Source organism: Phalacrocorax aristotelis, chromosome 4, assembly GCF_949628215.1.
Source record: "Phalacrocorax aristotelis chromosome 4, bGulAri2.1, whole genome shotgun sequence".
Taxonomy (NCBI): Eukaryota; Metazoa; Chordata; class Aves; order Suliformes; family Phalacrocoracidae; genus Phalacrocorax; species Phalacrocorax aristotelis.
This window is the reverse complement of record NC_134279.1, coordinates 13458330-13482628: the sequence shown is the minus strand read 5'-3', so window position 1 is coordinate 13482628 and position 24299 is coordinate 13458330. Positions and strand designations below refer to the sequence as shown.

General features: G+C 40.8%; 1 protein-coding gene across 5 annotated transcripts in view; it reads left to right on the top strand.

Moving 5' to 3' along the window:
- The window catches only part of SLC7A11 (solute carrier family 7 member 11), a 331830-nt gene extending 312859 nt beyond the window's left edge, over positions 1-18971 (top strand). For 4 of the 5 annotated variants that reach the window (XM_075090270.1, XM_075090273.1, XM_075090274.1 and 1 more), the window contains 7 exons: positions 3390-3513; positions 4665-4768; positions 5265-5361; positions 8319-8468; positions 10145-10322; positions 13276-13356; positions 16751-18971. In XM_075090270.1, the coding sequence (XP_074946371.1) occupies positions 3390-3513; positions 4665-4768; positions 5265-5361; positions 8319-8468; positions 10145-10322; positions 13276-13356; positions 16751-16818 (802 nt within the window). In that variant the 3' untranslated portion in view covers positions 16819-18971. The remainder of the gene's footprint in view (positions 1-3389; positions 3514-4664; positions 4769-5264; positions 5362-8318; positions 8469-10144; positions 10323-13275; positions 13357-16750) is intronic. The other variant, XM_075090271.1, reaches the window with a different exon arrangement.
- The last annotated feature ends 5328 nt before the right edge of the window (positions 18972-24299 follow it).

Sequence of the window (24299 nt, the reverse complement as noted above, 5' to 3'; positions counted from 1 at the left end):
ATGCAAAAGGAAAGCCCTACAGTAACCAGTAGCCACTTCAGTGCAAGTTAAAGTCCTGGGCCTGCTTTAAGTAAATAAAACAATGTATCTGAGCAAACACAGTGCTATATTTTTTAAGCCATTGGCTATTCTGAGGCCTTTACTCGTTGGATGAGATTTATGCTTGGTTCTAAGTTTTGTTTTTTTTTTTCCTAAGAAATGTCATACTGAAATGGCCAAATTACCCATCAAAATTTTCAAAGCTTCAAAGAATCAAAATCTTATAGTGAAAGATATTTTTGTCTTGAATTTTCTGACTCCCCCCAAGTCCAAAACTCTCAGCTAGCTGTGTGGCAGTTGTGAATCAGAAACACAGCTTATTGGTGTGTGAACATCCTGCATTGTGTTTGATTCATAGGATGCAGAAATGAAAAGGTGAAATCTGCATTGATAGAGGCAACTTAACAGAGAATAGAACTCAGGTATGATTTTTCCTGATTTGGAGAGAAGATTTGGAAGTCTAGGAATATCTAAAATACAAGAAAATTGGTACAGTGATCCTCCAAGAAAAGGAGGTAATCTTTAATGCTAATGGCATTACAGTTTTTGTTCCAGTGCAGAGGCTGTAGTTCAGAGCAGAGAGTTTGATAATGGTATCTTGTTGCAAATTGGGAGCTGCCTTTTAAATTTGATGGCTAGAAAAGACACAATTAAAGCTCTCGCTTAGCGGTTTTACATATGGTTCATACCTTTCTGTGCTTTCAGATGATTTGAGGACCACGTGTAAATCTGAACTGAGGTGTCAGTGAGAAGTGAACCGTACCATATTACTCATTCCTGAAATCTTGAATCTGGCCTTTCATTTCTGTCTAAATCTGTCACCGAAAGCAGTGCCTAATAAGCAGCACTTGGAGGGGCTGTGTGCGAACGTACGGCAGCCCTCTGAAGGCCTGCTCCTGCCGGGAGACAAAAGGAGGTGCAACCTGAGCGCTCGCTTTACTCAGAGGATGAGGACTCAGGAGCTTAGAAGTCACAGCATCCCTTATGCTGCTCCAGGCATGAGTTATGATCTGCAGGCTTTTTAATGAATAGTGTTTGCTGACTAGTTCTGGCTTGTTTTTTGGGTTTTATTCTTCTCCTGAGGGCTTTGTTGTTGGTATTAACATCCAAGGGGATTAGTGCTCTTCAGCAAAACAAGGCAGGACCTGCAGTGCTAAGAAAATGGTCATGTTTGGAAGCATGGGGTTTTTTTCCCCCCTTAGTTTTGAATTGCCATTTTGTTTCAGAGGAAAATAGACTGGTATTTAAATTAGAAGCAAACACAGCAAGCAGGTGGTAAGAGTTAGAATGGACAAAGATAGTTTCGGTTTAATGATGTGGTTCCAGTCATTCAAATGGTATTTGTGAAACTAGTACAAATTTGATATCTTTGGCTGGAAACTTTTTTTTAAGGTTGGAGTAAGTGTTGATTTATCCAATAGCTTGGTGGCATTCATCTGTGATGCAGAAGATATAATTAAAATCTCTGTTCTGAGAGGCTTTGAAACTATGTGTACCTACCTTGAATCAGATGCTAAGTGGATTCAATTGAATTTACACCCAGGTCAGGTAGTTAACTTAACCAAACTGGTTGCAAAATATCTTGCGACTAACCAACAAAGACATTTTTTGCACAAACATATTATCAATGCTCAGTTCTGCACTATTTCTTGAGCCAGTAACTTTGTGGTTTTTCCAGCAATACAGCACTTGTATTCTGGGCTGTTTGCTCTGGTCCTTGCTGTTGCCTTCTCCATCAACAAGCACATCGTACAAGATGACTGACTCCCCTCCTTCCAGCCTCTTCACCTGAGACCATGTGCGTGAAGTAGCAGTGAGTTAATGCAGTATCATCATGTCTACCCAGATTTGGTGCTACAATACAGCATGATCCTTCTACCTACCTGTGTGTCTGGGTTAATGACAGTATTTGACACCATGATTTCTAAGGTGGGCAAGATATGCAACAGTGATACTGTCCCACTTTATCTATTCAGTCTCATTTTAGAGCTTCTTTTCAGCTCTATACAGGAATAGCGATGTCAAGGATTTCTTTGAAAAATAAGAACTGGTAGTGAAGAGGATCCTTAAATTCTGACTCAGCTGTGTTTCTCTGAGAAGAAAAGATCTGAAAATTATGAACCTTTGTGCTAATTTTTCAAAACACCTTTTCCTTTGAGGTAATTGCGATAGTCCTTTAGGACTGTGCTTGTGGTCTCTTCTGGGACACCACAATTCCTCACTGTCTCTCCTTTCTCCCACCTGATGGGGTAACCTTCACAACAAAGTTCTCTAAGTGTGGCAATCTTTGCATCTCTTAATATAGACAGCTGGAGGGAACTGGCCATGAAGCAGGAGCTCTCAGCTCTCCTTAGAAGGACTGCATCTTTCCAGGTGTAACTCTCAGCCTTGGAATTAAAGGACCAATCATTGGTTTCAGATCTGAGTCTCTTCTTGGTGTGATGCAGCTGTCAATGGTATCAAGCAGAAAGAAACTAGAGTAACACTTGAAGCATCTGGGTTTTGTTCCTAAATCGAACATTTGTCTGCAATGTGGCTTTGGACAAATTCACTGTACCTCTGATCCTCTTCTTTAAAATAGAAATATTTCTGCTTTTCTGGTTTGCTGATTGGGATGACATGCTACATAAAAGTTTGGCCTTATTATTTATTTCTGTCTTATTGTTCTATTTTTTTGGCTAAGATGTCAGGGTTTTGTACTGTTCAGTACTATTTGTGCTGTGCTAACAGTACAAATTTGTGCTGTACCTATTTCTGGGTCATATTCTGCATTCATGTATCCCTGAATAGTGAGTGAGATAATTGAGGTATGGTGAGGTGTGCAAGGGAGGAATTGCACAGAAGAGGAGAGGGCAGAATTTCACATTTGGCATCCGGGGAAAATGTCAAACCATCTTCAGGTGGGCAGTCGTTGAGTGCCAGTAGGTGTTTTGGAGATGCCACTGGATTATTCTCCTGATAGAGAGCTGAATCACCTGCACCTGTCATTTGCCTTATTGCTGTTTCAAGCACTGATACCTGCTACCTTCCTGTTGGGCTCAGCTTGAAAGTCAATATGGGTAACAGCTCAAATGGGCCATGGTTCTTGTAAGGGAAGCATGGGGACCACAACCTCTCGGCATCCCCAAAGGACTCAAATGTTTCTCACCTCTTCATTATAAACATATTTGCCTTGTCTAGATGGTTTTGTTCAGATGTGTTATTTTTCACTGGTAGTTTCTAATTATGATATTTTCAGGATCACCAAATATGCATTCACCATCATTACTGACTTCTTCTCATGTTATTTGTTTCATGTTCAGGGAATAGCAACCAGATTGCAAAATAATGAGCTACCTTGTGTATTTCAGAAACATACCCCTTGCAATATGCATTTCAATGATTATCGTCACAGTTGGCTATGTGTTAACAAACGTGGCTTATTTCACTACAATCAGTGCTGGGGAATTGCTGCTTTCAAAAGCTGTAGCAGTGGTAAGTTACAGAAGAAACATACAAAGCTGTATCCCTGCTGCAGTTGTGTTTGTTGATATATTCTTATTTACAGGGAAAAAACTGGGGGGACACATCCATTCAGGCTTTTCTATGGGCTCCTCTTTTACACCATGTATTAGCATCCTGGTGAACTTAGTCTGATTTTTGACTGATGAGTGGGATTGCACTTTAAGACCATCGATAGCTTTTGTAATGTAATGTTAGATTATATTTATTGACCTGATATAACAAAGTCAATAGGACTTAAATTTTATAGCCAAGTACATGCTTAAAAATTCTTTGCTAAATTGTAGGCCAAACTCCTGGGTAGCAGGAAACACAGATATTTGTGGAAGTGGAGGCTCTGAACTATTTTTTGCAGCAAGAGGCAGTAACACTGTGTCTGCACTATGTGTGTCACTAGTACTTAGGGGGTTGCTGTGCGTACTGGAGTTCATTTGGGAAGGAGCTGCAAGACAACCTGGCTTGCAAATACTGCTTTGATTGTTATTTCTGAATTGTGGTGATGACACTGATTTTTATAGTTATGGTATTTGACTTGCAATGAGGAAATAAAAATTTCCATTTACTTTCCAGTAGTGACATTGCCTGTGGCTATTTCAATTGATGTGGCATTTTAAAAATGACCAAAATCTGTAGCTCACGGGAGATTTAGAAACAAAACATTTTGCAAACCTGAAGAAAATTGTGCATGTCTCCTGTGGTGCCCAAAACTCCAATTAAGACTCTTCTGGTAACCTAGAACCACTGGGCAGCATCAGCTAAGTAAAATGAAGGCTGTAGGAAAAAAAAAGATTAGCTATGCAGATCAGACCTTGATCCATTCAGAGCGGGTCTTCTTTTTTTGGAGTCATAATGGTCTAAACTGACATAAATCAGGGCCTGATTCCACCTCCACAGCATTGCCTCAACCAGCAATCTTCCACGCACAGTCAGGAGTAAGGGTGGGAGACCTCATGTACGGTAGCCTTGGTGTCACAAAATAAGAGGTAACAGTGCAACTTCCAGTGAGGGATGCAGAAAAAGGGGTATATATAAAACTTACCATGCTTATTAATAATTTGTTAATAGAGTAATATTAATTTTGTATTTTATTAAAACTCACTGTATGTTTCTCTCTCCTCCAACAGACTTTTGCTGAACGACTAATGGGAAACTTTTCTTTAGCTGTGCCAGTATTTGTTGCTCTCTCCTGCTTTGGATCTATGAATGGTGGCATTTTTGCGGTCTCCAGGTGAGCAGTGCTAATATTACTGGGGTTGAAGGGCATGGGATAGACACTGAAAGCAAGGAAGCAAGGGGAAGGGAGAGTAGGATTCATTCCTTCAGCAGGAAATGAAAAATTACCATAATGTTTGCCAGGTGTGGGGATTTTTCTCATTTTGTTCCCATTTAATTTAGTATCATCTTGTTAAAACTTTGAATGGTTTGGAAATGGATCCCTCTGAGCGTAGCACTTAATTAGTGGCTGCTTTGTTTCATGTGAAGGAGGGAAATTGGAGGGAAAATACTACCTAATTCCAAACACTGATCATGGTATAAGGTAAGGAGGGGACACATTCAGGAATGACTTTGATTTCTGCATATGGGCTTGTCCTGCTAGTCTTTTCTTTCAGAATACCTCAAACAAGCCTAAGAAGTGCCGCTGTGCTCTGTGACTTTCATGAGCCGCTTTGCCTAGTTACAGTAATGAGCACATTTAAAGTCTGTCCACATTTATTTCCCACCAGGATGTTCTTCGTTGCATCCCGTGAGGGTCACCTTCCGGAAATTCTCTCCATGATTCATGTCCGCAAGCACACTCCTCTGCCAGCTGTCATTGTTTTGGTAAATCATACAAACAAATGTTCCTGCACAAAAATTCATATTACAGGCTTGCTCTGGAGGATTCGAACCAAATTTGGGCACTGCTTGAGTCTCATTTATTAATGTGCACGTGGGCTTTGGGCAGGGCAGAGAACGGTAAAGAGAGGAAAGAGATTTGGGAGTTGTTCTTATTCTGTCATCTCCTTGCTATCTTGTCGGTAGCACTTGACTTTCTATGACTGCAGCCTAATCCATGTCTTATTGCCCTTTATTTCTAAGGACCTGCTAGTGATGAGCTAGTTCCTTTTCAGAGAAACAAATTGCAGTTAAACAAACAAAAAAGGGATTCATTTAACTGAAAGTGCAGCTAAACACCAGCATGTGGGAGCACCCTAAAGGCTCATTATACCACCTTACAGTGAAAAATGCAAACAATTATGCACTAAGATAATGGAAGGGGAACCCTCAGCAGCACAGTGTAGCGGTGATTAAAAAAATGAGAGAACGTGTGCCTGGGCAATAGTCTGAATTATCTAAGGAAAAACACCATTATAGTGGAAATCTTATTACTGACTTCTAAAATAGTGACCGAGCTAAATGTTGACCATGTGTATGCATTGCAGACTAATTTGTATGGTAAAATGTCAAAATACCAACCTCAAACCTCTGTTTGTATAGTACCATGAAGATTTCCACTTAATTTGCAGTCTTCATAACTGTGGGTGTTCAGCCCCTCTTTTGGGACTAATGACTGTAATGTATCTGGACAGACCTCTGCATCTGTGGGGAGTTCTAGCTGCGGCAGCAGATGTGTGATGAGTGTACGCTAGTAAGATCAGATGCTTGTACTGGAATTTAAATCAGTTTTTATTATAGACATCTATAAGCACACTTCTGAACTGCCAGCTGAAATGTTGGATTTTATATGTATGCCTACAACTGTAGGCATCCAAATTTTGAAAATTAGGCAATGTGATTATGGTGAAATGTTTTAATGGAATTAATTTTACATAAGCATTTGCTTTGCATTTTATTTCTTTGGGCTGAAGCAGTCATACCTTCCGGGTAAATGGCATTGACTGTTTTCTCTGGAATGAAATGCACAAGATGTATTAATACGTTATTTTTTTCTGAAAGATGTTTTCTGCTATTGCATCTGGTCCTGTTACACCAGTGCATTGATTTCCTTTGAAAAAGTCAGATTCTCATATGAAGATGGCTTTCCTTCAGAGTTTGTAATTTTTTTTCTTACCTTTTTGTAACTACAGTAGTTGCAGGATATGTTCTGCATCAACAGTCTGCATTTTGGCATTTTCCTACTTTATTTCCCCTGCCAAGGTCTGTACACTGTAAGAAAGAAAAGAGCTCTTGAGGAGAAACTGAGAAAATGAGCATGTTCAGTGTCTGAGGCTTGGTAACTGAAAAAACATTTTTAGGAATTAAGAAACCTGTTATGTATGTATGCCCTGGTATTTGATAGATATGTGTGTAGCAATTCCAAGAAATCATGCAATCTGATTGTGACCCTGCTTTATATTTTTTTTCTAGATAGCTCTCCTTCACTGTCCATGGCCCTTTCTTGCATTATCATGCTTATAACTGAGATTTTAAACTCTGAGAGGCTGAGTCTGTATAGAAGAAATCTTGCCCAACATAATTCACTTACAAAATTTCCTTTGACCTTTAGAGAGGAGGAGTTTGCTTAATTTCTGTGTGTAAAGAATGAAGCACTGTGTAAGTCATTAGAGGTTGGAAGCCAGAGACCCATGTTTGAAATATTGATCCTTCTGGTTCAAATCCATGCTGTCTTCACTGCTTTTTTTTAAAAAAAAAAAAAAAAAAAAAAAGAGGCTGTGAGTCTAGATAATTAATACAAGTGAGTTTTCCTTACCTAAGGATTTAGCCCAGAATTTTACTGCATCTGCAGTTGATTTCACCTGTTGCCTCGTTATAAACCTAGAGAGGCTCTTGCTACCAGGATCTTCCCTCTTGCTGAACAATAAGAGCTACAGTGAAGCTGACTCATTCCTTCATCCCCAAATACAAAGACTGTCATTGTGGGCATAGGTTGTCTCATGCGTGAAGTGCAGACTACCCTACAGGGTTGGTCCAAGCAGCAGATATTCTGCTTTTGTCAAGAGATTCCCCTGAAATAGATCCCTGTAGTCATCTAACCCAAGGTGCAACACTCCAGTTTATATATAAGCTTTTCCTGCCTCACAGAAGCCTTGTATCTCAGAACAGTTTTAAATGAGGAAATTTATTTATGCTAGTGTCCCCTCTGCTTCTTGCTGTTCAGTAGCCACCTGAGTGACAGCTAAATGCTTCTCCCTGCTTAGAAATGTTTGCATTTCTGATATGCAATAAGTCTACACCCCACAAGCCTCAAAAGCATACTGCAAATAAAAGCTGGTGGCAACCCCGTGTGCCCAGCTGGCTTCCCATGGTGCGTAGCAACCCCTTATCGTGCCCTCTTTGCTGAGTTCCCCTGTTGCAGCCTGGGAAACTGTAAGATTTTCATTCCACAAGACACCTGGAAGCCTCTGCTTTCATATGATCAGATGTGACCAAAATTTAACTGCTTTTATAATTTACATCAGCGATGAGTGAGTAAAACTGCAGTGGGCTAATATATTTGTCAGATCCCATAAGAATGGTGCCCGGGATGCTCAAGTATTTTGATGACGCAGTGGGCTGTGTCCCTTTGTATTTGTCTGGGTCACAGGGGACAGATATGTATTGATCATGTGTGACCACCCGGGACAGATACGTATCGATTGAACATGATCTCGGGGGACAGCTAGGTATCGATCACATACCTGATAGGCATGAGAATGGCAGAACCAAAGTCTGTGGCCCTCAGGTATCTCTGAAAAAGGCTGTGCTCCTTGTTCCGGTGCAAAAATTTGACATTGCTGCTGTGAAATAATAGAGATCAATCCACTAAAACCCTCTTATGCTCTGAATTTCTTTTGCAGCATCCTCTCACAATGATAATGTTATTCACCGGGGATCTCTACAGCCTCCTGAATTTCCTCAGTTTTGCCAGGTGGCTTTTTATTGGACTAGTAGTTGCTGGGTTGATTTATCTCAGATATAAACGTCCTGATATGCCTCGTCCTTTCAAGGTAACCTCTGCTCTCTACTGTTTTACCTGAATTCTTCTCCCTCCCATCTATTGTGTAGACAGACAGTAAAGGAGCATTTTCTGATGTAGAAAGCTAACTTCTTTTTCAAGAAAAACAGAGTTAATAGAAGATAGTTTTTTGCACTGAAGGGTCTCCAGATGTTTTTCTGCAAGCTCCCCAGTGCTACCCAGCTGCAGTCCTTTCTGAAAGACAATTCCTGCCTATTCCCTGGTGCTTATGGGGCAGCAGTGGAAGCCGCTGTGCCAAACTGAAGGTGTTTGCTCAGTTTTGCCTGTTGCGCTGATGAAGCATGATGCAAACTGTGTGAAAATACCTATAGTCCTGTGTAGTCACATAGGGTTCAAGCTGCAAATATAGGGTTTACATATGCCAACCTGATTTTTAGCCAGTACTCTATTTAACATCTCCTTTGATAAAGGCCTGAATACTTTTGCTACCAGAATTCATGTCAACCATAAACATTAATACTAAACGTTTATTTCATTGCCTATTCAATACTGAATATGCCAATTTGATGTGCAAATAAGTTAATAGTGCTACTATTATGGTGTTTGGGACTTGCAGTGGATTTGCAGACACAGTTATTGTGAACCCAGAAAGAAAACGCTACTAGTCTGGCCCATTGAAGAGAAGCTGTTTTGGCCTTGGTTCTGCCACTCCTCTTGCTTATTTTAAATAATATCTTACAAAGTAAGTTGTCCCGTTGTGTATCCAGAAAGATAACATCCATAATGAAAAAAATGGAGGAATCTATCCCTATTTATATATTGCCAAGAAGCCTATTTTGTGAAGAACTAAGAATGTGCGCTGTTGCATTCTTCTAGGTATATCTATAAATAAGAAGGTCAACAGCACAACCTATTTTGCTTTGATTAAAAGAAAATGCTTTGACAGTGCACAAAAGAGGAACAGTAATGCTTCAAGGCATGAAAGGAAGAGAATAATCTCCAAGGAATTCTCCAATTCTCTGTTATACCAAACGTCTCACAAGCCATGCCTGTAGGCGTTTCCTTCAGAGAGGTGCTAACATACTGATTGTAGTGGTGTTCCTGGAAATCGAGAGAAATAAATTGATATTGGGTTTTTTTGTGCTTTCAACAGTGACACTGATAATGCTATCAGTCATACAGTCAGAAAGTGCTTTTTCAGTAGCTATCAGTTGCATAATACTATCAAATTTGCTCCCCCCCTGCCAGATTTTAATTTTAACTTAGGAAGAAAATCAATATGTTCTTAATAGTTTTAAAAGGTGACTTGAGCTCCTGGTTGTATTTTAAAATGTTTTCTAATAAGTAATTATCAAAGAGGAAATCTTTACCGCAGTTAGTGCTGCTTGCTTATCTGCTGGAGTAACAGAGAAAGGACTTTCACAATGTAACATTTACAGCCGTTACGTTTTAAGGGACGTAAAACACTGTAGTGTTATAGTGTGTTATTAAAAGACTTCTGTGGTACTTGCTGCATAGCACTCTGCGTAGCTTGGTTTCTGCAGTCACTGACATTTCATGTGCATGTTCTAGGTATCCGTATTTCTCCAGAACTATCCTGTAGTGCTGGTTTTTATCCAATTTACGTTTCATGCAACATTAAATGCCATAGTCATTCAATAACAAGGTCAATGTAAAGTAATGGTTCGTTGTATGGTTATATTTCAGGTGCCTCTATTTATTCCAGCATTGTTTTCCTTCACCTGCCTCTTCATGGTTGCACTGTCACTTTACTCTGATCCAGTGAGTACAGGAATTGGATTTGCAATAACCCTGACTGGAGTTCCTGCCTACTACCTCTTTATTGTATGGGATAAGAAGCCAAAGTGGTTCAGAAAGCTTGTAGGTAAGTCCCAGGGGGACTCCTCTCCTTTGTGCTGACTCCAGGAATTTCTCAGGGCTCCCTGCGTTGTGAAATCCTTCCAATCAGTCCTCTTGGCTGCTCTGAGCTGGGGATGACAATGCAAGTTACTTTTTGGTGCATGCCATAGCATTGCTCTGCTGGTTACAAGCAATGTCCATTAACTAACAAGATACGTTTACAGCAAGCCGATTCTTCAGGTAGTGATTGACTTTAAATGACTGGATGTCTCTCCCCCTACCTTCTTCTCCACGCCGTCCCCTACAAACATCTGATTCCTTTTAAATCATCCATCTCCCTCCCTTGGTTGTTGGCCTACGCAAATGGAGGAAGTATTTAGCTCCCAAGAGAATCAGTTTGGAAACAAACATCTCAGTTGTGATGACAGGATGGGCTCAGTGCTCTCTGCTGAGACCAAGCGTCTGTGGAGTATCTGGAATGGGACAGGCTCTATTGGCCTTGGTATGGGGATATTGTCCTTAGTGATAGCTTCCCAACAAAATGATAGCAAAATATACCATGCCTGACACACCTCTGTGGAAATTGTTTCTATGCTTCAGCCTGACCTCAGTACCAGGGAAGATTATGGAGTGGTACATCTGAAGTTTGCTCACTAGGCAGGTGCAGGGCAACCAGGGGATCAGGCCCAGCCAGCATGGCTTCATGAAAGGCAGGTCCTGCCTGACCAACCTGATCTCCTTCTATGACAGGGTGACCCACTTAGTGATTGAGGGAAAGGCTGCAGATGTTGTCTACCTGGACTTCAGCAAAGCCTTTGACACTGTCTCCCACAGTATCCTCCTAGAGGAGCTGGCGGCTCATGGCTTAGACAGGTGTGCTCTTCTGGGTAAAAAACTGGCTGGATGGCTGAGCCCAGAGAGTTGTGGTGATCGGAGCTAAATCCAGCTGGTGGCCGGTCACAAGCAGGGTTCTCCAGGGCTTGGTGTTGGGGCCAGTCTTATTTAATGTCTTTATCAATGATCTGGACAAGGGGATTGAGTGCACCCTCAGTAAGTTTGCAGATGACACCAAGTTGGGTGGGAGTGTTGATCTGCTCAAGGGTAGGAAGGCTCTGCAGAGGGACCTGGACAGGCTGGATCAATGGGCCGAGGACAATTGTATGAGGTTCAACAAGGCCAAGCGCTGGTTCCTGCACTTTGGTCACAACAACCCCGTGCAACAGTACAGGCTTAGGGAAGAGTGGCTGGATAGCTGCCCGGACCCGGGGGTGTTGGTTGACAGCCGGCTGGACATGAGCCAGCAGTGTGCCCAGGTGGACAAGAAGGCCAACAGCATCTTGGCTTGTATCAGCAATAGTGTGACCAGCAGGAGCAGGGCAGTGACTGTGCCCCTGTACTTGGCACTGGTGAGACCACACCTTGAGCAGTGTGTTCAGTTTTGGGCCCCTCAGTACAAAAAGGACATTGAGGTGCTGGAGCGTGTCCAGAGAAGGGCAATGAGGGTGACAAAGGGTCTGGAAAACAAGTCTTATGAGGAGCAGATGAGGGAACTGGGGTGTTTAATCTGGAGAAGAGGAGGCTGAGGGGAGACCTTATTGTTCTCTGTAACTCCCTGAAAGGAGGGTGTAGCAAGGTGGGTGTCAGTCTCTTCTCCCAAGGAACAAGTGATAGGATGAGAGGAAATGGTCTCAAGCTGCACCAGGGGAGGTTTAGATTAGATATTAGGAAAAATGCCTTTACTGAAAGAGTGGTCAGGCATTGGAACAGGCTGCCCAGAGAGGTGGTGGACTCACTGTCCCTGGAGATGTTCCGAAAATTTGTAGGCAGGGCACTTCGGGGCATGGTTTAGGAGGCATGGTAGTGTTGGGTTGACAGTTGGACTTGATGATCTTGGAGGTCTTTTCCAAACTTATTAGTTCTGTGATCTATGAAAAACAACTTCTGAGTGACTTGGCTGTAGTATTTCACACCTGAAAGACACTGAGAATCTTCTGATACCGTTTCTGAAAGTTTTCGAAAGCATTTGTGGAAGTTCTTACATGTTGGAGAAGCGTTATTTGGAGAAAGACGTCCGTATCATTTCTTACAGCTCCCCGTTCTTCTCTTTTGTGTTACTGAGCATGACAGGAGGTTTCCAGAGTGGAGGTAATTTTCAAAACATGAAACAAGAATATAGGCAAAATTTCTGAGGAATGATGGATAATTTATTAAACAAAACTGAAAGAAAATCTCTTCTGCTGCAAAAGGAAAACTCAACCCATCAAAGTTTTCAGCTAAAAGTAGTTTCTTTGTATAGGTGCTGAATGAAAAATACATATTGTCTTCTGTGCTTCAGTCTTAAGGGATGATGTAAAATGAGCTGCTCACAATAAAAGAATGGGGTTTTTATATGTATGTTGTTATACTATAACCTTTTATATGTATTTTCTCTATATAAATACAGATTTTATAGTTATATCCTCTCTGTTGTACGTTCTACAAATTTTCCTCTCAATTCATGCTGGGAAGTCCATAGACAATAGGCAGAAAGCATTTACAGAAAAAGATGTTAGTTTAAGTCTAGCACGCTCTGGTCTTCTTAATTTTATATCCATAAAGTTATAAATTACGTGCAGTATCCTGGGGATGGGTATAAAGCTCAAGTGCAGATGAAAACAGTTGTATGCAAAAGGACATTCTATTAAATACTTGGGGTTTTTGTCTGTTTATAATTTGTCAGCCTTGACATTTAGGGAGTAGGAAATTTTCCCTTATCAAATCCAGGAGAGTTTTGGCATTTTCTGTGTAGTCTCAGAGGTTTTGGAATACAGTTACTTGAATCTCTGGCCACAGGATGCCAGTGTTGAACTACATTACTTGGGTGAGAGAAAAAGTATTCTCTTTAAGGTAGACTGGGTAGATGTGAAGCTTCTTCTGCCAGCTGTGACAATGAAGGTGAATCTTCTAGCTTTTCAGATAACACAAAATTCTCCTCCTAGAAAGAAGGCCTGGTGCGTGTGTAATACCTATGGATGGACACAGTGTGCTGGCTTGGAGGGGAAAGCAATGGATGCCAGTCAGTGGGTGAAACAGCTTGTTTGCTTTGTAATTATTATTCCCAAAATAACAACAGTAATGACAGAAAACTGATGCTGGCAATTTTGGGGTGGAGCAGAGTGGAGATTTACTTGTTAAATAAAGAGATTTTTTTTTTCTTCCTGAAGAAGCAATAAGCCTTCTGTGCAGAGTCATTAAACTGGCAGTATTTTGTGAGTGTTAAGGGAGCTCCATTGTATAGCTTGAGAGCATTTTTCAAAGGCATTGAATGAGGATAAATTCACTTAAGGTACCTCTGTGAGATATAGGAAAGAAAAGTCATTGGGCAACTGCAAGATGGATATTCGTTATTCGTTAGAATATTGAAACAATATGCATTAGGTGTACATAGGCATGAAAGAGCAACTCCAGACATGAGGTAAATGGACAACATGAAAAGATGTGATTATCATTTAAGAGGTAGATTTTTGCCAGATTAACTGTGCAACTTTCTTTTGAGAAGATAACTGATTTTTCTAGACAAAGGAGAATGTGATAGATCCAACCTACTTAGACGTCAACAAAGCATTTTGTGTAGAACCACGGGGGTAGGAGTCAAAGCCTGTTAGTCTAAACATAGCATTGTGCTAACAAGACTATTCCCAGGCTGCTGCCTCTGCACAGCGCAGCACATGAGCAGGGTGGTGTGGGGCTCTCTCTAGCCATTCGCAAAGTCACTTTGTTGGGGAGCCTGACTTGTTCAGCTACCCAGACATGCTTTGGAGATAAGAGATGACTGCTGGTCATAAACCCTATGTGAAATGTGCTATTTAAGTAAAGGACAGCACTGGTGCAAAAACACGTGGGTACAGACCAGCCCCACATAGGAGTAGACTGGGTATCCAGAATAGGTTTTGTAGGGATCAGAGGAGAGGGATGTTGAACAGCCAGAATAAGCAGTGGGATAAAAGACCCAGACTGAAGATGAGCACGTTTATGAAAGGGGTTTCAGGTTGATTACAGTAGCAGAGCCCTCGAATGGAATACCCAAGATATCCTCTCCAGGGTTGAATGTCTTTGTTCTGTGCATTTTGACGGTCCTTAATGGCATTTACATTGCCCATTCTCCTTACCAAATTGCTGTATTGAACAAAAGGTAACTTCACAGTTCGTGGGGTTAATAGGGTCTGGGTGGTATTTTGCAGTTGAGAGCATTTTGTTCTCTCCTCTTCCAAACAATTTTTTGCTGTAGCACCAGATGTGCTGGGACAAATCATTTACAGTGAGTACAAGCTTCATTTGATCTCCGTTTTCTTGCTTTTTGTAGAACTAATGTGAAAATGAAAAAAGTCAAGCCTAGCAAATCCTACGAAGCAGATCAGTGTGTAAAAGCATGCAAAACCAGCATGAGAATGCCTCCATTTGGGCTTCGTCAGTTGAAACCCAACCTTAGACTCATCTTTAAAACATCTATTTCTTTATAGTGGATTGAATTGCGAGGAGCTTAAAAGTTGAATCCTGCTTTCTTCATAGCCTAAGCCCATGCTGGAAAAGACATCTGTTGATATAACAAAATGTCTCTTTCAGGGTTATTTACAAACACCAGAGGGTGACACTTGCTCACTCAGGACATAGTGTTGTATGCTCTGTTTGCTCCTCTTTGTCAAGTTTGTGATGTTGGGATCTGCAGGAAATCATCTCGGCATTTTGCTGTCAGAGATTTCATGTCCGGTCTTATACATATGCAGTAAATTACTGCTTTCTTCCCCCACCCAAGCTTTATGTGATACTTACATAGATAACAGGTCTGGGGTTTTTTTATAAAGGTTGTCCCCTGGGACCTATTTACACTAAATTCTCTTGAAAGGGAAAATTAGGTTTTAAAGGGGGGTGGTGGGGGTGGTGTAAGTAATCTTTACTGTCATGATATGTTGTCTTGTTACAAATGTGACACTAGTTCTGTAACTCCAGGTATTGCTGAAAGCAGGCAATTTTAAGATACTGACTGGAGACAGATTGGAACATTTTCTTGAGGAAAATGCTCCTTACACTATCTTATCCTGAGTATAATGCAAGCAAAAAACCCAAGCAAGCACCCCAGACCCATCCCCCAACTTGTCCGATTGCTCCTCCATAGCTTCATCCCAGCACAGAGCAAAACTTACCCCATGGAATTGGAAGAGTGGCAGCTGCCTCCCTCCACAACGAGGGCAAGGTCTTGCTGCAGGTAGCTCTGTCCAGTTTGTCGAACAGGATATTAAAATCACAGCCCGGTCTCGAGGTGCCCAGGCTTTCCCTCTGCTGCCATGCCCTTTTCCAAGAGCTGTTACACCACAGCTCAGCTTGACAGAAATTATGTTTTATTTCTTATTTCTTATTCCTTTGCTCAGCCTCAAACCTGGCAGGGGTGGGACGGCAGGGGCGAAGCCCTGCTGGATTTCTGCTGCTGGCTTTCCTCCTGCCCTTCACCCCAGCCATGCTCAGCCCAGCTCTGAAGTCCTCACTGCAGGTAGGGGAGGGAGACGGGAAGAAAATGCAGTCCCTGTTGACTCGCAGCCTCTCTGACCCCATCAGTTTATAGTCTAAGGGCAACCTGGCTTGGCACTGAACTGGTGACCTCTGAAAAGAAGAGCAAAAGGTGGCAGAGTCTGCCTTAGACAGGAGAGCAGGGAAGTAGTTTCAGTTCATATCTTCTGAGTCACGCTGTTTTACCCTCCTCGCTTTACACTGCTGCAGATGCTGACATGTGCTAGACAAGGAAAATCAGAACTTTCTCTTACAACACCACCTGCTTTTTTTAAAATGGGTTGCTAAAAAAAAAAAGTGACAAGCTCTTTTACTATTCTACACGTAAATTAACTGTGCCATTTATGAATCAGTACCCTAAAAAGAAAACCACCAAAAACGCCAGAGGGAAATAAATATTCAGAGTGACAAAAAGACAGCATGACGTTGCTTTGGATGTGTGACATTCTTAGACCTGTGAAGCTTTGTAGTTGTTTCCTTTTATTTTAAATTTTTTTTCTTTTTTGCTTAGGCAGATCTTGGCACAGCTGAATTAACTTGTTTGAACTCTTTCAGACTTTTGTTCAACATTGCAACTTTCTTAAAACTAAGCAGTTGTGCAGAGTAGTCATGCTTTAAGATAGCCTTTAAATGCATGCAGACCTTTATTGAACAAGTTTATACTTCCATACCCTTCCATTGTTATTGTATATGCGTAGCCTTGGATCAGAGGCAAAGAAAACGTAGTTAAAAAGAAAAAATAAACTGAATCAGCTGAACCAGACATTTAAATTATATATGCACCTGGTATATATGACCTTTGTGAACTGTGTGTCCAAGTAGGCTGTATCACAGCTGAGATAATTTTCTTGGCCACGTCTGCCTTCTCCATCCCCACTAAAATTTCCCATGTGTATGCTTTTATCTTTGCAGACAGGGTAACTGTAACGTTGCAGATCCTCTTGGAAGTCATCCCATCAGAGGAAGACCAGAAATCGTGATCTTCATGCACAGCTTTTGGCTTGGTGTTTCATTTCAACCTGAGGAAGAGGGTAGGGAGATTTCTCCCCCTACCTAACGTTCTGCACACTGCAGGAGCAAGTCACAGCTGAGATGGATACTGAGCGAGTCAGTTACCAGAACTGTATTTTATAACGTTGCAAATATTGTTTTAATGTGGTTGGTTTATATGTAGAAAGCAAGAACTTGTGCTATGAGGGAACTAATCTCTTCACTATTTCTTTTGTTACAGTGTCATATTTTAACAAACCGTAGGTTCGTCAAACTAGGATTTTGGTTGCATTATCACTGACAATAGGTTTAAGCAATGTGTAAATAATAGTCAGGTGTACTGTGAAGAATGTATCTTGCTTGCTGTCCCTGAAGAACCCAACTCTCACTAGAGAAAGGGTGAGATAAAGCTGCTGAGTTTAACTTACTAATGTTCTTCCCGTAACTCCCTTTGGCAGCCTGGTTTGACTTCTTTTGGCTCACTGGGAGCACCAGCACACTGATGCAGAAGCACAGCGATTTCCACACATTTGTGGTGGCAAGTTCAAAGTTTCTTCCTTCCAGAGGTGTTACACTATAGCTGAAAGGAACATCTTCTGAGAATTAATATTTCTGCCAGTGGGGCAGGAATATTTTACCCTGGGGGCAGTAATTTCACACACGTTAAAGTTTCTGCCAGTCTGGAAGTGATTACTGTTTTTACCAATGTTTGTTTGTGTACATATGTGTAGGAAATAGAGCAACTGAATAATTGCCTTCAAATGAGTCAAAACATGTGAATGCAACCTCCGTTGCTGTATGAATATCTTCTATCTGGAAGCATATGGACCTGCAGTTATCAGTCAGGCAAACCAGGTTTTAAAGTTTTATACCGTTGTTGGTGTGCAGAAATGAATAATAGTTCCCGGTGGGAATACTCTATAGACATGGCAATAAATGCAATACCATTTTATGAATAAGGTATAAGACAAGCTGCAACAGATTTGTTGATTTGAGTAGGATATGTTCCTAATCTGTGGGCTTTTTATTCAAGCACACTCCAGTTAACTGGGCTTGGAAACACCAAGGAACAGGTGCTCTGCCAATGTCGTCTTCCTGGTTTTATCTCAGCAGAAACAGAGAAAGGCCATCAAAACTGATAAAATCAAATGCAATTCATCTTCAGGATGATGTTTGGGCTGAGATTTGGCTCAAATATGAGCTGAAGTTTTGCCCTTTTTTTAAGACAGTTGTAGATAAATAAATTTTTTAATGCTTAGAAATTCAGTTTTATATTGATAGTCAAAGACTACTCAACCTTAAGATTAAGGTTTGTTATCACTCTGTTAAGAATTTAATGCTTAAGAATTGAGTGCACTATTTTTTGAGCTGTTTAGTATCAGCAAGTCATATGTTTCATGAAAACTTTTATGGAACTAAACAACATTAAACTTCCTAAATTGGGAGAAAAGCGCAACTAGTAGCCAGACCACTACAGTAAAGGGAGACTGACTATTGTACAAGTGTTGTATATATTCAGAATATCTACCGTTTTAAGCACGTACAGTAAAATGCCTTAAAATTTATACATGTTTTTCTTTCTTGTATTTCTATGGTGGAATTTCATAGAAATAGGGAAATTGGAGTAACTGATTATGCAGAAGAGAAGTAATTTAAGACACAAAACATTTTGCTAACAATTTTTTAATGTTTTCTGCTTACAGTAACTTGAAGTGTTATTTGAAACTCTTTTAGGCAATCATTTTAAGAGTGATTTTTATGTTGACAGTGCCTATGGTTAATTAGTATTTACATTGGGTCAGAATTCTGCTTTTGAGGCCATCTCCTGCCATCCCAGTTCACCAGGGGTCTGGCCTGTGTCATCGGAGACCATCTTCAGAGTATACAAACTGCATTTCTCTCTGATAAAAATAGTGCCTGATGCCCTCCAGGAGCGCACCTAACACAATCCTCCGCTAATGGATGCTGAGCTCCCACTGGAGCTAGTCCAAAGCAAAACCTCCTGAACATCAATAGTGTGGATGCCAGGTTTTCATCACCAACGGTTTCATTCCATGCATTCACTCCTATTGTGCCACATTACTTGAAAGTTTAAATATTGGCAGTGTTAACTTGTAGAAATAAATGGGCTCTGTAAATATAACTGAATGTTGCTTTATTTTCCTGTCGTGGACTTTGAAGTTTAGAAATGTTTCTGAAGCCTGACTCAATGACCACATTTTACTAGACTTATTTCATATAAGGGGTTAATTTTTCCCAAGGGAAATCCTATGACTCATTGATTGTGAAGTTGCATAATTTAGGAAGAAAAAAATTACCTGCAAAATCAAAACTTATTTTTTTGAAAATGCACAGGGATTCTATTTTCAGGCTGAGATTCTTTAGCATGTACAATCACAATACAAAATATTGTAATTGGGTTTCCATTGTGTTACGAAAGTCAGTATCAACGACTTGTATCACACCTGGAAGTGAAGCATATCCTCACAAATGGAGGAAAAACAGGTGACAACATTTTTTTAAAAGCATTGAGTTATTTTTTAAGAATTTTAAAAGAAGTCTTAAAAAACTCTTTTTTTAAAAAAGCCCTCAGAATCATAAAGGAAATTCTTCTAGTACAAAGGATAAACTTTATATATAATTTTCCGTATTAGGGCCTGAGGTGGTCAGGCCAATGAGACTACTTCTGTAGAGAACTTTAGTGATCCTTAATTGTTTTTCTGGTTTTTTCTTGCCTTTTGCACCTTTTTATCAGCTGGACTCCATCAAAACATTTCTTTCTTTTTGTTTAGGTGGGTGCTGCTGTTTTCCTTCTTTGAATCTGTTGCTCTTCTGGGGTATAGGCAGAAGTGTCACCAAAGGCAACAGAAAAGAACATTTTATGTGAGTAGCAAATACTGACAAGGGTTAGTAGAACACCTCTTAAAGAAACAGTTCAGCATCTGAAGCCTCCAAAGATGCTGACCCATCTTTGCCCCTCCTGATCTGGACTGCTATGTGGCCTAAGGCATAATTTTATCAGAGGGACACGTTTTGATTTCTGAAGCCTGCTCCCAGCTCTGCATGGGAACAGCACAGCTGACCTTTTCTCTGGGGCTACTTGCTGCACATCTGTCCCTGCCATCCCCTCCCAGCCCAGGAGACTGCCTCGGCTTTTGAGTCTCATGGGAGCCAGAGGGCCCCCTCTTCCTTCCCTGCATCAGCAAATCATTCTTTGTCTGGCCCCAGGGTTTTTATGAATCTTATTTTTTAAATTATGTGCCTGTGGTCTGATAAAATCTGAATTCTGTATGTTTTGTGAAATACTTCCAGATCCACCCTATAGAGCTTTTCATAGGTATTGTGCCCTTTTCGTGTTGCTGTACATGGACATTTCTGGTACAAGACAAAATACACCAAGGTCTTTGACGTGACCGGCAGCTGCACAGTCTTAGGGATGCTTTTCTGTCACGATGGCATGGGGTTTGCGAAGCACTCATGCCGACACACTGCTGGTGGGCAGCACCCTCCAAGGGACACCGCAGCCTCTGGCTGTGGCTGAGGAGCAAGGATGCTTTAGTGCGATGCCTGTCCCCAGCTCCTTGTCTTGTCAATCAGCTCCCAGGCTGCAGCAGTTTGCCATGTAGTGTTTTAAGTTAACCTGCATTGATTTTGGTCTGCCTTAAAATACTGCTCCATCAATCACAGTGTTTTAGGAGCTGGCTCTGGAGCCTCTCCACAGTGGAGAGAGGTAGGTAGCTCAGAGCTGCGGCTTCAGCAGCTAAACATCTAATATCTCGTAGTAGTGTGTATACCTATGTATTTGTATATATTACCAAAGCATGTATTCAAGTTGTATTTTTATGAGAAAGCTTCTAAGTACTTTTGGAAAAGCCATGCAAAACAAAGCAACTGTCATAACCTTTAAGCCACATCTACATTTTTGGTACATTTTTCATTTCATTTGAAAATTGTTGCTTATTTTTACTATCACTTGTGCATTTCAAAAGTTGTCTTTTAATGCTGGTGTACAGTAACAAAGGCATTTAATCTGATTTGATATAAATATGTATGTGATTGACATAAACTAAGGGCCAAGCTGGCTTAGAGTAAAGCAAGCCTGAGAAAACTAAGCTGCCCTAGGATGTGATGCATCCCATGCTAAGACATGTATTTAAGGTGGGTGAGATTAATGGATCTCTGGAATTGCTCATAGTTCTGTTTTTCTTGAAGAAGGGGATGGGGTGACTAGTTTAGGGATGTGTAACATGTTAGACAGCTGAGCGGGCGTGAAAAGAACCATCAGTTACTACAGCCAGTATAATAAAATTACCAAAAGCCTTTCTGTACTAAACTTATCGATACTGAGGATCTCAATTGCACCCTAAGAATTACTTATTTTCAATTCAAAATGCAGTAGAGGTTTCTTGTGACTAGAATACACTACATTTTCCAGATTTTCCAATTTAAATTAAAACCAAATCAAAAATTTTGCTTGCAAGAAGTGCATCTGCCTTTGACTATGTATATATAACTCTTTGGCTGAATGAGTAGGCTCCTGCCTTTTGATTTTCAGAGGAAAATCAGCCTTCAATTTAATAATATTTTCAGACATTATGCTACAGAAAAAGATAGAAGTTATCTATATCCACAAGGTAGGTAACTAATTGTGTTGATGTAACAAGATGAAAAGGACTTTCCATAACGTTCATTACCTCTAGAATTTTTGGTTCAAGCATTAGACATGTAGCAGGATCCAGACAGGTTTTAGTTGATATAGGTCTCAGAAAAATGGGTGTTAATCTTTCTTTAGGAGGAAGTAGATATTTCATTTTTCCAACATACCTATCAAACAGTGTGTTTAATGGCCAGCTGAACACAGATGGCTTGTATAGCAGAGCCTCTATCAGGGAACACACTGAAATCCAGTGCAAAAAGTGTATTTATGTCTGGGACGGATGCAAATGACAATGTCCAGCATTTTGAACCCAGAAAGAAGTGGTATGGGGGATGTGCAGGACAATGTGTGATAACCCCTGTTTGGTTATAGGGCTGCTTCCTAAGGCTGGGGTCTTTTCTGTAGTGTCCATATGGCTGCTGGCACAGATAAAGCCTGAAAAAAATGCCAGTCCAGGAACATCACTGGACCTTCAGGCATTTGAGCTGGATTGCCTCTTAAACTTACTCACACTCTATATATAGTCTGTAAAGGTAGTTTTTGTGCAAGCCCCATAACAGTAGTGAGGACAACCATCCTAAGAAGGTGCACTTGTGCCCATGCCAGCTTGTATCCCACCTAAGGTGCTGTGGACTCCCTCTCAGCTCCCCTGGCAGGATCAGTCCCCAGGGAAGGCTGGGTGTACCAAAGGGAGGTGGCAGGGTTGAGATTCCCAGTGCCCAGATAGGAGCTCTTCTCGCAGAAGATGGCAGTTATGGGTTTTTTTCCCCCTTGGATATCCTCCCATGCTCTTTTATCCAGTCCTCTGTGGTGATGAGTCTGGAGTAAGTCAGGAAAGTCTCATTGCCTTCAACACCTACAGGTGACTCGAGTCTTGGCCAACTGGTGTTGAATTTCCTGCTTGCCTTCAGAAGCCTATATATTTTTCTCGCATGTTAGTCCAAATTTAATTTGATTTCTCTTATTGTCTTTTGCCAAGGAACGGCTGGGAAGCATGTCTACAGTTGCCACACCAATTCTGTTTACATTTTCTTTCTTGTTTCCTTTTTACTGAAAGGAACTTTTGAAATATTTTTTTCCTTGAAGCACAAAGACCCAAATGGATAAACCACCTTTTTCAACAAAGGCTTGACTTTATCAAGAGAGAGTTTGGATCCTCTTTACAGTCCTTGTAACAGGACTATATTTTCTAAATATATTGATGGTGATCCAACATGGTTATAAAAGTGCTGTGGCTACAGTCAGTTTTATGCTTCTGTAGCTCATTCTCATCCCACAACACAAGCTACAAAACTTTCACACTGCTAAGCTTTTCTGCAGGCCTTTTTCTGCTCCCAGGAATTCAGCTGGACCTGCTTTGAAAGGCAAATACCATCCCTTCCTTTGGGGTGTACCTCACCATCTACATTCGGCACTTTGGATGTTAACAAGTGACCGTAGCTGCAGACAGGCGCCTTGCTGAGCCCAGAGCTTGTTCTGTTCAAGGGGAGCTGGAGTCCTGGGTTTTAGAAAGTAGCTAGCTTTTGCAGTCACCACTCGTACTTACAATATTTTACAAAATTGTTACCTAGGAATTTTGGTAGGGTTTTTCTTCCCCTCTCTGTTTGTGATGAGAAGTTTAAATGTTATGGGACACTTTTCTAATTTTACCCTGTATGGTTGGCTCTGCCTCAAGAAAGCCATTTGATGCAGTTTTAGCTGCCAATATCTCTTTGCTACTCAGTCATTACAGTGTAATTGGATCTAAAGTATGCATATAATTTGCTGCTAGCAATGCTGACTCGTCTTAATTATCACATCCAGCTGATTTCTAAGGATACTAATCAATGGATATGCATAGTATAGTAGACAGACTTGTACAGATGAATGAGTAAAATCTTCATGAGAACTTGAGCTTTCACGGTACCTATGTATCAAGCTGTTTAAAAACATCAAGGCATGATCTCTGGTTTAATACGGATGGGGCTTTCAAAAGGTCTTGTGACACAGCCCAAGACACAGTGTGTGCAAAGCCTGAGGTGTTTTAGGCTGTGTATATGTGTGTGTTCTGCTGCACTTGGCAAATTTCTGGGAGAAAATGAGGAAAATCTTAGAGGTATAAATATGAACTCCTAGGCAGATGATGATTCTTGCCATTTTCCCAGTGCTTTCTCCAACATTCACCCTGACTGAAGGTTACAAATAACTTTTCACTGAAAGAATTTCCTTTCAGTGTCTCCTCTGCAAGCCAGCTTTTTGAGACATCTGTATTTAATTTTAAGCTGGGTGCTATTCTTGCCCATCCACTTTTGATTTTTTTTTAAGCCTCATATTTTTCCTCATCTGAAAACTGTCATGTCATAGAAAACCAGTTTTCCAGGCTGTAACAGTACTTTTAAACAGTAACATGATCACAGGTTATGGTCACATAAGGATCTAAAGCTGCTTTCTAAAGCAGCTTCTCCCTTTTAGGCTCGTATAGTTTTGTTTGCAGGTAGCAACCAGAGGATCTTAAAGCTTATCACATCAAATACTCAGCTCCTCTAGGATATCTCAGATGTGCTGTAGTATTTGAATAGAATCCTTGCACTCCAACACCCCATTAGAGGTCCTAACATGGCGAACTTGTGTTAGAAAATTTGGACACGTGACAAACCCTGCTAGAGGTTATGAAAACTCAGTGGGGATATTGATAGATTTGGACAAACTGAAAGACTATGTGCACAGCAGTGGATTTTGTGATTAAGCCATCTATGTATACTTAATCACTTGCACTTGCATATTTTCAATTACCAACAGCTTCATTAAATAAAATCTGTTATCCATTTCTAGGGG